Here is a 15,509-nt window from a genome sequence, read left to right as displayed (position 1 = left end):
GTGATGTCTCTGCTTCTTACTGTGCTGTCTAGGTTTGCCATAGCTTTCCTCCCAAGGAGCAAGCGTCTTTTAATTTCATGGCTACAGTCACCGTCTGCAGTGATCTTGGAGCCCAAGAAAATAAAATCTGTCACTGTTTCCATTTCTTCCCCTTCTAAATGCCAGGAAGTGATGGGGCCAGATGCCATGATCTTCGTTTTTTTAATGTTGAGTTTCAAACCAGCTTTTGCACTCTCTTCTTTTACCCTCATCAAGAGGCTCTTCAGATCCTCTTCGCTTTCTGCCATTAGGGTGGTATCGTCTGCATATCGGAGGTTGTTGATAATTCTCCCGGCAATCTTAATTCCGACCTGTGATTCATCCAACCCGGCGTTTCCCATGATGTACTCTGCATATAAGTTAAATAAGCAGGGTGACAATATGCAGCCTTGTCATACTCCTTTCCCAATTTTGAACCACTTGGTTGTTCTATGTCTGGTTCTTACTGTTGCTTCTTGACCCTCGTACAGGTTTCTCAGGAGACAGGTAAGGTGGTCTGGTACTCCCATCACTTTAAGAATTTGCCACAGTTCGTTGTGATCCACGCAATCAAAGGCTTTAGCATAGTCAATGAAGCAGAAATAGACGTTTTACTGGAATTCTCTTGCTTTCTCCATGATCCAGCGAATGTTGGCAATTTGATCTCTAGTTCCTCTGCCTCTTCGAAACCCAGCTTGTACTTCCGGTAGTTCTCGGTTCGCATACTGCTGAAGCCTAGCTTGTAGGATTTTGAGCATCACCTTGCTGGCATGTGAAATGAGTGCAATTGTGCAGTAGTTTGAACACTCTTTGGTGTTGCCCTTCTTTGGAATTGGAATGTAACCTGACCTTTTCCAGTCTTGTGGCCACTGTTGAGTGTTCCAAATTAGTTGGCATATTGAGTGCAGCACTTTAACAGCATCATCTTTTAGGATTTTAAATAGCTCAGCTGGAAGACTGTCATCTCCGCTAGCTTTGTTGTTACTAATGCTTCCTAAGGCCCACTTGACTTCACTCTCGAGGATGTCCAGCTCAAGTTCAGTGACTGCACTATCATGGCTATCAGGGACATTCAGATCTTTCCTGTATAGTTCTTCTGTGTATTCTTTCCACCTCTTCTTAATCTCATCTGCTTCTGTTAGGTCCCTGCCTTCTTTGTCCTTTATCATGCCCGTCTTTGCACAAAACGTTCCCTTTAGATCTCCGATTTTCTTGAAGAGATCTCTGGTCTTTCCCATTCTGTTGTTTTCCTCGATTTCTTTGCATTGTTCATTTAAGAAGGCCTTCTTGTCTCTCCTTGCTATTCTCTGGAACTCTGCATTCAGTTGGATATATCTTCCCCTTTCTCCCTTGCTTTTCGCTTCCCTTCTTTCCTCAGCTACTTGTAAAGCCTCCTCAGACAGCCACTTTGCTTTCTTGCATTTCTTTTTCTTTGGGATGGATTTCATTGCTGCCTCCTGAACAATGTTACAGACCTCCGTCCATTGTTCCTCAGGCACTCTGTCTATCAGGTCTAATCCCTGAAATCTATTCCTCACCTCCACTGTATATTCATAAGGGATATGATTTAGGTCATATGGTTTAGTGGTTTTCCCTACGTTCTTCAATTTAAGCCGAAATTTTGCGATAAGAAGCTCATGATCTGAGCCATAGTCAGCTCCAGGTCTTGTTTTTACTGACTGTATAGAGCTTCTCCATCTTTGGCTGCAAAGGACATGATCAATCTGATTTCGATATTGACCATCTGGTGATGTCCATGTGTAGACTCGCCTCTTGTGCTGTTGGAAAAGAGTGTTTGCTATGATTAGCGTGTTCTCTTGGCAAAACTCTATTAGCTTTTGTCCTGCTTCATTTTGTACACCAAGGCCATGCCTGCCTGTTATCCTGGCGTTTTCTTGACTTCCTACTTTAGCATTCCAATCCCCTGTGATGAAGATGACATCTTTTTTTGGTGTTAGTTCTAGAAGGTGTTGTAGGTCTTCATAGAACTGATCAACCTCAGCTTCTTCGGCCTCAGTGGTTGGGGCATAGACTTGAATTACTGTGATGTTGAATGGTTTGCCTTGGATTCGTACTGAGATCATTCTGTCATTTTTGAGATTGTACCCCAGTCCTGCTTTTCCCACCCTTTTGTTGAGTATGAGTGCTACTCCATTTCTTCTAAGGGATTCTTGCCCACAGTAGTGGATATGATGGTCACCTGAATTAAATTTGCCCATGCCTGTCCATTTTAGTTCACTGATTCCCAAGATGTCGATGTTCAGTCTTGCCATCTCATGTTTGACCACCTCCAGCTTACCTTGATTCACTGATCTTACATTCCAGGTTCCTAAACAATATTGTTCTTTACAGCATCAGACTTTCTTTTCACCACCAGACACATCCACAGCTGAGTGTCCTTTCGGCTTTGGCCCAACCGTTTCACTCTTTCTGGCGCTACTTGGAAATACCCTCTGCTGTTCCCCAGTAGTATATTGGACACCTTCCGACCTAAGGGGCTCATCTTCCGGCGTCGTATCTTTTAGCCTTGTGATACGTTCCATGGGGTTTTCTTGGCAAGAATACTGGAGTGGGTTGCCATTTCCTTCTCCAGTGGACCACATTTTGTCAGAACTCTCTGCCATGACCTGTCCATCTTGGGTGGCCCTGCACGGCATAGCTTATGGCTTCACTGAGTTACGCAAGCCCCTTCACCACAACAAGGCAGTGATCCATGAAATTTATATTTTGGTTTTAATTGGGATGTAGCATTTTTTGCAGTCATTTCAGATGTTTAAATATCCATTTTCTCAGTATCAGTGTCACAGAAGGCTGGTTTATTCAACAGACAACGTGTCATTTAGTAATCTATGACTAAAACATTTGCCTTCCTAACATAATTTGTGAAGAGTTTGTGTTGTTGACCAAAGTAAATTTCAGTTGTCCATCATTTTGGGTTTTCCCCCCAACTTAATCTTCTAAAAACTTTTGGGATAAATGCTAGGCTTAATATTAGCTTGATATCAGAATTTCATCAACATTGGTCGAAGTGTGACCAATTTTAACACTAAAGTATGTCACTTAGACTGTATGCTGGAGTATATATCACTTAGGTACTGACAGATTTCAGTGTAGATGGTCAAAAAATATAAAACACACAAACAAAATTTCCTGTCAAATAGCCTCAAAACCTAGACAATCTCTCTGTCTATAACCTTCTGCATGCATAGCATGTTGTCTGTAATTGGCTGATGGTTTCTCCCCTTACAACTATAAGATTGTGTCAGATAAGTTATTGTAATATTTATTGCTATTGCATGTAACAGTACAACAGATAATGGGTTATTTTGACTTACCTAGTTCCCTTATGACAAAACCTCAAATCAGATAAAAGTTGTGCATTTTTAGGGGCTTCTGACTAAAGCGCACAAAGTTTCTCAGCTTCACCAATATAGCTGGAGATTATATCTGCATTCAAACCATGGTTTGCCATTACCTGCACACTCAGGAACAATCCTGGGAAACTATGGGTTGTTCAAACCAGGGTGCCAAAACACAGTTTGATCTTGGTTTGTAGAGCTTGCTGCATTCAGACTCAGTGGCCAACTGTGGTTGGGCAGCAATTAGGAACATATTTTTTTAACTCATTCACTCATGGAAGGAGCTTTCAGAGACTACTGCATGAAAACAATTAACATCTTGAGGGTGATAATGCATTTTCAATTGATTAGCAAGCTTATGGTGTTGCTAAATCTTTACCAAAGATGGAGAAGCTCTATAAAGCCACTATGGCTGCCAGACAAATGTTATGCCTAATTCCACCTGGAGACCCACTTATATACAACAAACCAAAGCTGCTTCATTCCTGAAACTTGTAATATTGGTAACACTTGTAGTGATTTCCAGAGGACTAACGGTGTTAGTCTGTTGCAGCAAGAACAGCCTTTGTGGCACCTTAAAAGACTAACCAATGTATTATGCCATGAACTTTCATGTCATAGTAAATTTGTTGGCCTTTAAGATGTCAAAAGGCATTTATTTTTTAGAAAATTTTGCAGCATTTCTTATTTGTATGTATGTGCGTATTACTGCAAGTTGCTAAGTGTGTTGTGGTACGCAGAGCCCTTTTCTTGAGATCTTGCTAGCAGGACAGGTCAAAAGATGAAAGGAGATAGCCGTGGCCAACAGAATATTGGGGGAAGAGAGCAGAGTGCGAAATGGGTAGTGGATTATGCAAGAAGGGTGAGGCTGTGGTGCTTCAGGAAAGCCTTTTGCAACAGTAGGGCTTTAAACAGGGGTTTTAAAGAAAAGAGGAATTCACTAGGGAGTGAAAACTGTATAAAAGGCAGCATAGGAGAGGACTAGGAGTGGAAAGGGACAAATGAAGGAAAACTTGGATAACAAAACTAGGAGAGAAGATATTGAGGGACTGGACTTAGAACTTCCTATGACTGAAATAACACTGTAAATATGAGAATGTATATCATCAGACATACAAACAAATATTAAGAAATTGTATATTCCTAGAATCATAGAATAGTAGGGTTGGAAGGGGCCTATAAGACCATCGAGACCAAGCCCCTGCTCAAAGCAGGAATCTAAGTCAAAGCATCCCTGACAGATGGCTGTCCAGCCTCACTTTGAATGCCTCCAGCGTGGGAGAGCCCACTACCTCCCTGGTTCCATTGTCATATTGCTCTAACAGTCAGGAAGTTTTTTTTCCTGATGTTCAGCCAGAATCTGGCTTCTTGTAACTTGAGCCCATTATTCCATGTCCTGCATTCTGGTATCCTGGCCTTCTTCTCTGTGACAACCTTTCGGGTACTTGAAGAGGGCTATCATATCTCCCCTCAGTCTTCTCTTCTCAAGGCTAAACATGCCCAGTTCTTTCAGTCTCTCTTCATAGGGCTTTGTTTCCAGTCCCCTGATCATCTTCGTTGCCCTCCTCTGAACCCTCTCCAGTTTGTCTGCATCCTTCTTCAAGTGTGGTGCCCAGAACTGGACACAGTACTCCAGATGAGGCCTAACCAGTGCTGAGTAGAGGGGAACTAGTACTTCCCGGGATTTGGAAGCTATGCTTCTATGAATGCAGCCCAAAAGAGCAGTTGCCTTTTTTGCAGCCACATCACATGGTTGGCTCATATTCAGCTTGTGATCTATAACAATTCCAAGATCCTTCTCGCTTGTAGTGTTGTTGAGCCAAGTATCCCCCGTCTTGTAACTGTGCATTTGGTTTCTTTTTCCTAGGTGCAGAACTTGGCATTTATCCCTGTTAAATGTCATTCTGTTGTTTTCTGCCCAGCGCTCCAGTCTATCCAGATCACTTTGAATTTTGTTTCTGTCTTCCAAAGTATTAGCTATCCCGCCCAATTTGATGTCATTCTTTTATTTATTTATTCATTTCATTTCTATACCACCCAATAGCCGAAGCTCTCTGGGCGGTTCACAAAAATTAAATCCAAACAACACACAATAAAACAATTTAAATACACAAATGTTGAAGAGCACTGGGCCCAGGACTGAGCCCTGCGGTACCCCGCTTGTTACCTCTCCCCAGTTTGAGAAGGTCCCATTGATAAGCACTCTTTGAGTCCAATTCTGTAGCCAACTGTAGATCCACCTGGTCGTTGTTTCATCTAGCCCACTTTGAGCTAGTTTGCTCATCAGGATATCATGGGGCACTTTGTCGAAAGCTTTGCTGAAGTCGAGGTATATGATGTCCACAGCATTCCCACAGTCCACAAGGGAGGTTACCTGATCAAAACGTGAGATCAGATTCGTCTGGCAGGATTTGTTCTTGACAAATCCATGTTGGCTTCGAGTAATCACAGCATTGTTTTCAAGGTGCTTCCAGATGGATTGCTTTATCATCTGCTCCAGAATTTTCCCAGGGATTGATGTCAGACTGACTGGTCTGTAGTTCGGAGGTTCCTCCTTTGTACCCTTTTTGAAGATAGGGACAACATTAACCCTCCTGATTTCTCAAAGAGAATAGACAGTGGTTCTGAGAGTTCTTCTGCCAGTTCCTTTATTACTGTAGGATGCAGTTCATCTGACCCTGGAGATTTGAACTCATTCAAAGTAATTAGGTGTCCCTTGACCATATGCCTATCAATCTCAAGCTGCAATCGTGCCCCTTCGGCCTGTACTTCGCCTTTGCCAGGGGGGTCATAGACCCTCTTTTGGGAGAAGACTGAGCGAAAGTAGGAATTGCGCACCTCTGCCTTTTCTTTGACATCTGTTATCATTTTGTCATCCTTATTTAATAGTTGAACCACTGTTCCTTTCCTCTGTCTTTTACTATGCCCGTATCTGAAGAAAGCCTTTTTGTTGCTTTTAGCATCCTTTGCTAACCTCAGCTCGTTCTCAGCTTTAGCCTTCCTGGCACCATCCCTGCAATTCTGTGCTACCTGTCTGTACATTTCCTTTGTAGCTTGTCCTTTTTTCCACTTCCTATATGTGTGCTTTTTTGTTTTCAGGTCATCATTAAGCTCTTTGTGATGCCACGTTGGCTTCTTCTGTTGTCTTCCGCCTTTTTTTTCTTGTTGGAATTGTTTGTAAACAAGTGTGAGAAATTAGGCTCATAAAATATGGAAATTATGGTTGCATTAATGCATATGGTAGATGGGGGGTTACTTCGTGTTCCAGTTGAGGTAAGAGGATTGGGTTTGACGCTCCACAATTTTTAATTTTTATCTGTCACCCATCTCGTTTTTCTTCACCATTTTTACTCCCCCTAGGCTTGAAGTCAAAGTAGTTTATAATTATTGATGTGGAGGGGTTTTGCAAGTGGGGAGGCCAGCACTATCTAGAAGAGATAAGGGGCCTGCTGTAATTACCTACCATCTGCTTGAGAAATGTAACATCCACCTACTCATTGTAGGCGAATGAAAAGTAATCCACTACCTGGGTAAACTAAATTTGTGTAGTTTTGGCTACTTGGTAACCACCTGTGAAAAGAACTTATGCTTACTTGAAAAGCACGTGGTAGCTGGGGTCATGGTGAAATAGCTTCCCCAGAAAGACAAGTTTGCATTGTCTACACAATTTCTATAGCAATGCTACACGATTTGTAACTAGTTGTAGGTTAAGTATATTTATTTATTGTCACTCTGTTTTAAATACGCATCACAGTATCTGCCAACAGTTTGGGCCATTAGTATGTCCCCTTTTAGGAATCTATTTGCTGGTTAAAATAAAATTATATAATAGTGTGTGTGTATGTGTTAGTTTACTGTTTGTTGATTAGAGTCGTATAAACCCCACCAGTAAGCTATTTCTATTTTTTTTTCTTTTCAGAGCAAGTACACAGACACTTAGAGCAACATGAAGTGAAATACCTTCAGTTTGCTTTCCGCTGGATGAATAACTTGTTGATGAGAGAAGTTCCCCTGCGGTGCACCATAAGGCTTTGGGACACATACCAGGTGAACAACTGTTTTGAGCCTGCATTATGCCACATAGTGCTGTTTGAAGCATCATAATTTTAAGAAACTAAGCTAGTTGATCTTTATTGAGCTTCTCAGTATTTGAGATTTTTATGTACAGGAGCCCTAATATTTACAACCAAAGTTGACAAGCATATGGTTATCTGCTTTTGGTAGAATAAGTATTTATCATTCGAAATTACTGAGCATCTGTAATTCCCCACAGACCATTGTGGGCAGATCCTTGGAAATATAAGCTCAATATGTTGCAGCTACCTAGATATTGCAAGGGAAGAGTTTAGAGCAACATTAAAAATGCCTCTAGGCAGTAATTTTCATATAAAGCTTGAGTATTAATGTTTTTGGCCTTAACCTGTAGTTCTCAGACCCAGCTTAAATGAAGCCTCAGTATATGTGTTTTACACATGTACGCATGTTCCTTGTTTACCATGGCCTCCTCCTCCTCTGATCCTACCATCAAAAACTAGATTGTAAGCCCATTTCAGGCAGGGACCTGTTTTTATTTTTATTTTGCTTATGTTACTCTATAAAGTACCATGTATATTGATGGCACTGCATAAAATATCTTTTCTTAAAATTGGGATGTATGCTAATTTCCTGTCACCTGTCACTTCATCATGCAAACTAATATATTTCATCAGTGGCAAGCCTGAATATATTTGCCCCAAATGTATTGTGGATGAAAGCGTTCTCATATTAAAAATTGAGCTCCTCTCCATGGGTGGTTACAGGAGATCTGTTCATCCTAAAGAATTCTCACAGAAGTCTTGTTCTGTCAACATTTTATTTTATTTAAAATATCTATACACCCTCTACACATGCTTTTCTATCCACCAGGTTCATAATGCAGCTAAACAATCATATAAACTAAAATTTAAAAGCAATAAAACATATGCATTGACAATAAAACTGGCAGGAATAAAACAGAGTTAAATGGGGAAAAGTTAATTATTGTTTATAATTAAATAAGTGTGTAACTTGCTCCCAGAAAGTCACCAATAAAGAAACCAAGCAAGTTTCACTCTAAGTAGGGAGTTCTACAAACTAGGCTCCACAAATGTAGCCACCCAGCATTCACTGGGTGGATGGGGACACACAGAGTAGGACTTCCTAAAATGAACTGAGAGCATGGGTAGATTTAATTTAGGAGAAGGCAGTCTCATTTAAAAAAATCATGTATTTACAGCATTTTATACCACCTCTTAATAAGTTATCTGGGTAGTGTACACATTTTTCTTTAAGCCATAAAATATAAAAATGCTACAGAAAATCAAATACAAGTTAAAGCAGCATCAGAATAAAACCAACAACAGAGAAAACAATAGTGTCCAAGCTGTAAAACCCACCAAAACATGTTTTTAAAACTGAAAAGGCTGGGGAAATAAAAAGGCCTTCACTTGGTGCCAAAAGGGCCACAATGTAGATGCCATGTGAGCCTCTCTGGGGAAGGTACTCCACAACCACCTCTGAAAAGGCCCTCTCCTTCATTGCCAGCTGCCCCAATCCATTTGGCGGGGGCAGTTAGAGAAGGGCCTCTAAAGATGATCTTAGGGTCCAGGCAGGTACATATGAAAATTTCGTACAGGTGGAGATAGGGTTCGCACTAACTACTTATGAGCTGTTTAAACCCTGGGTAGTTGTAAACAAATGGGAACCCGCCCGCTAAAGCTACTGAGCTAAACAAGCTCCATCCCTGGGCTGTTTAGCATGATGTCCGAACCTGGAATTGCGGATTGTTGGGTGATAGACAATCCAGAGTTGTAACCTGTGATTTGTTCTTGGGTTCATATCTTTGGCAAATGTTCCACTTCCTTTTCTGGTAGTGTTCAACAGTTCACTAAGTAGAAATCAGATAATCAGCATAAACACATTCTTTCCAAACCTCCGAAGAGAGTGCTGAAATGTGGAAATTGAGACATATCCAAATTGCTAGCTTGGGTTGTTACGTCATATTTGATTTATTAAATATCCAAAGACAAATAGACTCAGGTATTCTCTGCTAGTTTGTTCTTTGAATGTGTGCAGATTTGATTTCATATAATTTGTTAGAGGCACAGTAGCTGTGGATTAGCTTAGTACCTGGATACAAGCAATTTCCCAATTAAGGGAAATGTGGATTGTTTTATTAAGTCTGATTTAAAGGTACTAAGTAGTTTAAAGGTGAGCACTGGAGTAAAATTGCACTCTTAAATTGACAGTTAAAACATTCAGCAGCTAATGACATGGAAAATGTAGTTTATAAATCTGGGTATAATTATATAGAAATACACAAATACACATGGCTGTGCTCCTCATGACGACATTCATTAATCCAAGCAGTCACAAAACAAACCATAAATAGAGATGCCGCTCCATTTTTGTTCTTCTTTACATTTAACTTTGACGTTAGGGAGAGTGTACGTATGGGCGCGCGTGCACCCCCCGCCCCGCTGAGGTTCCAGAAATGATCAGAACCATTGCTGTCACTCCCTTGATATTGCTCCCAAAGGGAATTGTTCCCTCCCTCCAGCATTCTCCCATTACCTTGTCATCATAGAGTCCTTGCCCCATTAAGCTCAGCAAGAGAGTGGGAGTGAGATGAGATCTGCAGCCTGCAGCTAGAGGAAGCATGTTCTCAACTCTTGTCTTCTGGGTTGCTGCCTGGAATGACCAGGCAACCCTACTACTTCCTCTTTTCGCCTCACTTCCACTTCATAGGTCCTGACTACCTACTTATAGAGAGCTGCTTTTTCACCTCTCCACCCACCAAAAGCTTTAGTCAAGCAGGCACTGCTAAGTCCATCCCTGGTGTTTGTACCAGCCTGGCTGCCCTTCTTTCTTCTCTCCCGCACCCCGCCTTTCCTTTCACAGTAACCAAAGAACTACCTCTTTCACTGTGGTTGGTCCCCTTGACTGTGCCTCAGACAGCATGAGTGACACCAGTTACGCAACAAGAAGCCACAGGCCTGCTTGAAGCTTACCTTCCTGCGTAGGCACTTACATAGAGCCAGCTTTTAAACTCTTCTCCCCTTCCCATGTACATACCTTGAGTTAGAGGTAGATTCCAATGACCTTTGAACTGTGGGATATTGAGCTCTTTTATGCAGGCGGGCAAGGGGCTTAGCTGGTGAGTCATTGGGAAGCAAGTTGTGTGGGTGGGTTGAGGAGGAAGGGGTAGAACATGCTAAAAGAAATCAATATCTCTTTGTTCCATACATAGCACAAAGTACACCTATTCTGTTTCATGTGAGGATCTCCATGTGAGCACCTCTTGAGTAGCTATTAGGTGGGTTGTGGTTAGGGTGGCATGAGGTACAGTAAGTTTAGAAGATTGTGTTGGGGCCAGAATGCCCTACAGGTCAATTATTCTGCATGTAATTAAACTGAAGATAATTAGAAACAGATGATGGCTATACTGAAGGCAGGATATTGGAACGTGGATTTAATTTACTTGACAAAATTCAGCCTTGAACAAAAAGCCGCTAAGCTCAAAATCTATTACAAAAGGAATATCTTTTTACATCATTGCTTTAAAGCTGTGATCCTAAACACTGAAGAATCCCATCCTTTTATTCCATAGCCTCAGTCTGTTTTATAGCAACTTACAATTTTATTTGGTGTAAACCTTTTAGCATAGCAGGAGGAGAGCAAAGCTTATTTATTTGGGGCTTGCGTTTCATCAGTGGATTAGCAAGTTTGGGACTTATAGTTTATCTTCACCCTTCTCTAGTACTCTTGTGATTTTGATTGTATTGTTCAAAACTTCGTTCCATCTTGCCTGTCTGACATTTTCTCCCTAGATGGCTCATGACAGCTTCAATTTAAAAGAGCTAAAGTACTCATGGCTCTCTCTGTCCCCCATCTCTTCACTCCCTACCTTCTATAATTTATAACAGCCCAATCTCTGACTGAAGTTCATAGTCTGAGGGTCATTCTTGACTGTGCATCATATTTGCTATCACATCTAAGCTATATCTTAGTGCTGCTGTTTCTCTCCCTATCACATCACTTAGGTGTTTTGTCTCTTTCGTTAATATAGAATAACCCAGCCTTCCTCAACCTGGTGCCCTTTAGATGTTTTGGACTACAACTGTTGTCAGCCTCAGCCAGCATTGCAAATGGTTAGGGATGTTGGGAGTTGCAGTCCAAAAACATCTGTAGGGCATCAGGTTGGAGATGGCTGGAATAGTCTCTTTGATCTTTTTTTTTCTTTGAGTTACTTTTAGTTTGATTATATATTAAATTGCTTTCGATCATGCATGGAAGCAGTTGGTACAGGATCTTATCATATTCAGTCCTGTGCATGCAAATTCCTGTGTGTGTCAAAGCTGACTTGCGTATCATACTTGCACTCCTGTGACTGATCCTCACAACTAGATACCCATGAAAATGTAAAGTGTAAATGGGTTCATCCATATGAATGGCTTGTCTGCCAAAGCTAGATTCATAGCCCAGAAGTACCTGTATTTGCAAGAAGATTTTCTCTCTGTATAGGATATTTACACATTGGGTAGCATTGTATGTTATGCAGAAACATCAAGTGAATCTCAGTTTCCCTTCCACACGAATGGCGTAACATGCAGAGAGAATATTACATATCACCTGTGGGAAGACGTGAGTAGGACCCACAGATCTCATTGGCTTTATCCCTTCAAATATGACTTCATAAGAATAGGAAAAGAGTGTGGTACTTGCTCAGGCTTCCTTTTTCAGTGCTTCTATGTACCAACTGAAGCAGAGGCTCTCATACTCTGCTACTTCTAGGTGTCGGTGTCTGGGACAATAGGAGAAGGGCAACAGAGTGACCATTGGAGAAAGGCCAATCACAACTTGATTGAAGGCAAATTTGTGTCTGACAAAGTTTCACAATTTATGGCTTGGGCTGCCAGGGTTCTGTCCCCGTTTGTTATGAAGTTGAATTGTAGAGATGACTAGCTGATTTGGATTATTCTATATACTTGTATTCTATCATATTAAGCCATTCTACCTTGAAATAAACTGACAATGAGCTTAACTGCATTGAAATAGAATGATGGGAAACCCAAAGGAGTTAAATGTAGATATGGTGGTACCCACATAATTCTCTTTGCCTCTCAGAGAAGTTGGACTGTTGGCCATGTTTAGGTGCAGTCCACAGTGCTGGTAGGCCAAAGGTAAATAGCTCTGCTGTTCATACCCAGTGGGTTGAATCCAGATGTACTTGTACTTAGAGTAGACTAATTAAAATCAATTGACTTAAGGACTTGATTTCAGTAGTATGAATGAATGAGTTTGACTAAATCTGGATCTAACCCAGTGTTAATGCAGAAATATTTGTACCCATTTTTAACACTTTATGGGACCTCTTCCCAATAATGTCCAGTTAGGAGAAGAAACATGTATAACATACTGGTACAACTGAGAGTCATAATGAATATATGGTTGGACTAGGACTGTGGAGACATACTTTCAAATCTGTGCTCAGGCATGAAGCTCAATTCGGACGTGTCTCAGCCTATCCTTTTGCAAAGGGTTGTTAAGATAAAATGTGGTGGACGGGCCGTGTGCATCACCCTGAGCTCTTTTGCGGGAACGGTGGCATAAAAATATAAATACAGTGCATCCTATAAATAGCTGCTGTTTACAAAAGAAAAACAAAACCTTATTACGTTAAACCATCAAAAGCATCCCCCGTAGGGGAAGGAAGGAAGTGTATGCGAGAAAAAGATTGCCTATAAGATGCAACCTAGGAGCTAAATAATAACTTTAGGATAGCAGCGGTTAAGGTACCGTTTTTTTGTGAACATGTCCTCAAATAATGATTCTCCTCCTCACTCCCTTTTACAGCCTATCATCTTTCTCTTCAAAATTGTCTCCAGTATTATTGTGCCAATAAATCACTCTGTATTCTGCAATTGCTCTTTCATGTGTTTTTTCCCCTCAGCATGGCTCCATTGGTGGTTTTACTGCCGTGCAGTTCCTGGACATAATTCCTTTGCCTGCCATTTGCTACATTTGTTGTATAGAAAATATTTAAATCTTTTTTGTCGGGGACCACACAATACCTGCTGGACAAAGTTATGTTACAAAATGTTCCAAATAATAGATGCATGTGAATTATTCCAGTTGACTGGGAACATATTGCTCTTTCATGGCGGCAGAGGAATGAGAACAGTTCTTTAATTTTTTTGTCACATCTTAAAAGAAGAAACAATCAAATTTAAAAAAAGATGGTGCTTTCATCTGTAAGGCCGACCACCTGCTTACTTGATCCTTGCCCATCTTGGCTCATTATGAGCTGCAGAGAGAGACTGGGTGAGGGGATCAAGGTGGTGGTGAACGCCTCCCTTGAGGAGGGAGTGATGCCATCAGCCCTCAAGGAGGCAGTGATAAGACCGCTCTTAAAGAAGCCCTCCTTGGATCCTCAAGTTCTGAACAACTTTTGCCCAGTCTCAAATCTGCCATTTTTGGGCAAGGTGATTGAGCGGGTGGTGGCGGTGCAGTTGAAGGCACACTTGGAAGAAACTGATTATCTAGACCCATTTCAATCGGGCTTCAGGCCTGGGCATGGGACAGAAACGGCCTTGGTCGCCTTGGTGGATGATATGAGGAGGGCTCTGGATAGGGGTGAATGCTCCTTCCTTGTTCTCCTCGACCTCTCAGCGGCTTTTGATACCGTTGACCACGGTATCCTCCTGGACCGCCTGGAGGGGTTGGGCATTGGAGACACTGTATTGTGGTGGTTCCGGTCCTTCCTCTCCGGCAGGTACCAGAGGGTAGCAGTGGGAGAGGAGGTTTCGGACCCGTGGCCACTTACTTGTGGGGTGCCATAGGGTTCCATCCTCTCCCCGATGCTATTTAACATCTATGTGAAGCCGCTGGGGGCTATCATGAGGAGGTTTGGGGTGCAGTGTCATCAATATGCGGATGACACGCAGCTCTACCTCTCATTCAAATCTTCACCAAGGTTGGCCGTAGAATCCCTGTCCAAATGTCTGGAGACGGTGAGTGGCTGGATGGGGAGGAATAAGCTGAAGCTGAACCCTGACAAGACCGAGGTACTTTTGGTGGGAGACAAGAGGAGGCTGGGGGATGTTGACCTGGTGTTGAATGGGGTATGGCTACCCTTGAAAGACCAGGTCCGCAGCCTGGGGGTCATTTTGGACTCCCAGCTGTCCATGAAGGCTCAGGTGTCAGCTGTGAGCCGGACAGCGCTGTATCAACTCCATCTGATATGGCGGCTGCGCCCCTTCCTTCCCGACCATCTGCTCCCATCGGTAGTACATGCCCTGGTCTCCTCTCGTTTAGACTACTGTAATGTGCTCTACATGGGGTTACCCTTGAAGACGGTTCGGAAGCTGCAGCTGGTACAGAACGCGGCGGCTCACCTGATTAAAGGCAGCTGCCGGCGAGATCACATCACTCCAGTGCTGAAGGAGTTGCACTGGTTACCAGTTGTTTTCCGGGCCAAATTCAAGGTGTTGGTTTTGACCTTTAAAACCCTATATGGTTCCGGCCCAGCCTATCTTAAGGAGCGCCTCCAGCAACACCAGACAGGCCGCTTAACAAGATCAGCCTCGGATGGCCTTCTCTCTGTCCCATCAGCCAGGACAGCTAGACTGGTGGGGACGAGGGAGAGGGCCTTTTCTGTGGTGGCCCCCACTCTGTGGAACTCCCTCCCTAGGGAACTCCGTCATGCCCCCTCTTTAATGAGCTTCCGTCGTGCATTAAAAACGTGGTTGTTCAGGCAGGCATTTGGGGTGGGTTAGGGTATTTTAAAAAAAAAATTATGGTAGAATTTTATTGTTTTAAATTGTTTTATGGTATGTTGTACATCGCCCAGAGTGGCTAGGTGACCAGCCAGATGGGCAATTAATAAATTTAATAATAAATAAATAAATAAATAAATAAATAAATTAAAAAGAAATTAATGGTCACATAATGATGCTTTCAGACCTGTTCTGTGGTAGCATAGCTTAAACATGCTATTCTACAAAAATTCTGGATTGACATTTGACTTTATGCTTAGGTTAGAAAATTGATGATGGATAGAGGAAAATGACTGATGGATATAAAATTATAAGATAGTTAGAAAATTGAGTACTC

The 15,509-nt window shown here is 42.0% G+C and overlaps 1 protein-coding gene across 1 annotated transcript in view; it reads left to right on the top strand.

Annotated features, from left to right (window-relative positions):
• The window catches only part of TBC1D22A (TBC1 domain family member 22A), a 194,608-nt gene that overhangs the window by 111,922 nt on the left and 67,177 nt on the right, over nucleotides 1-15,509 (top strand). Inside the window, exon 11 of the mRNA XM_084810971.1 lies at nucleotides 7,297-7,424. Within this exon, the coding sequence (XP_084667097.1) occupies nucleotides 7,297-7,424 (128 nt within the window). The remainder of the gene's footprint in view (nucleotides 1-7,296; nucleotides 7,425-15,509) is intronic.

This window comes from Heloderma suspectum, chromosome 7 (assembly GCF_057233095.1).
Source record: "Heloderma suspectum isolate Gila_16-S chromosome 7, 16-S_ref, whole genome shotgun sequence".
NCBI classification, from domain to species: domain Eukaryota; kingdom Metazoa; phylum Chordata; class Lepidosauria; order Squamata; family Helodermatidae; genus Heloderma; species Heloderma suspectum.
The sequence above is the reverse complement of the archived record's forward strand: the minus strand, read 5'-3'. Positions and strand labels throughout refer to the sequence as shown.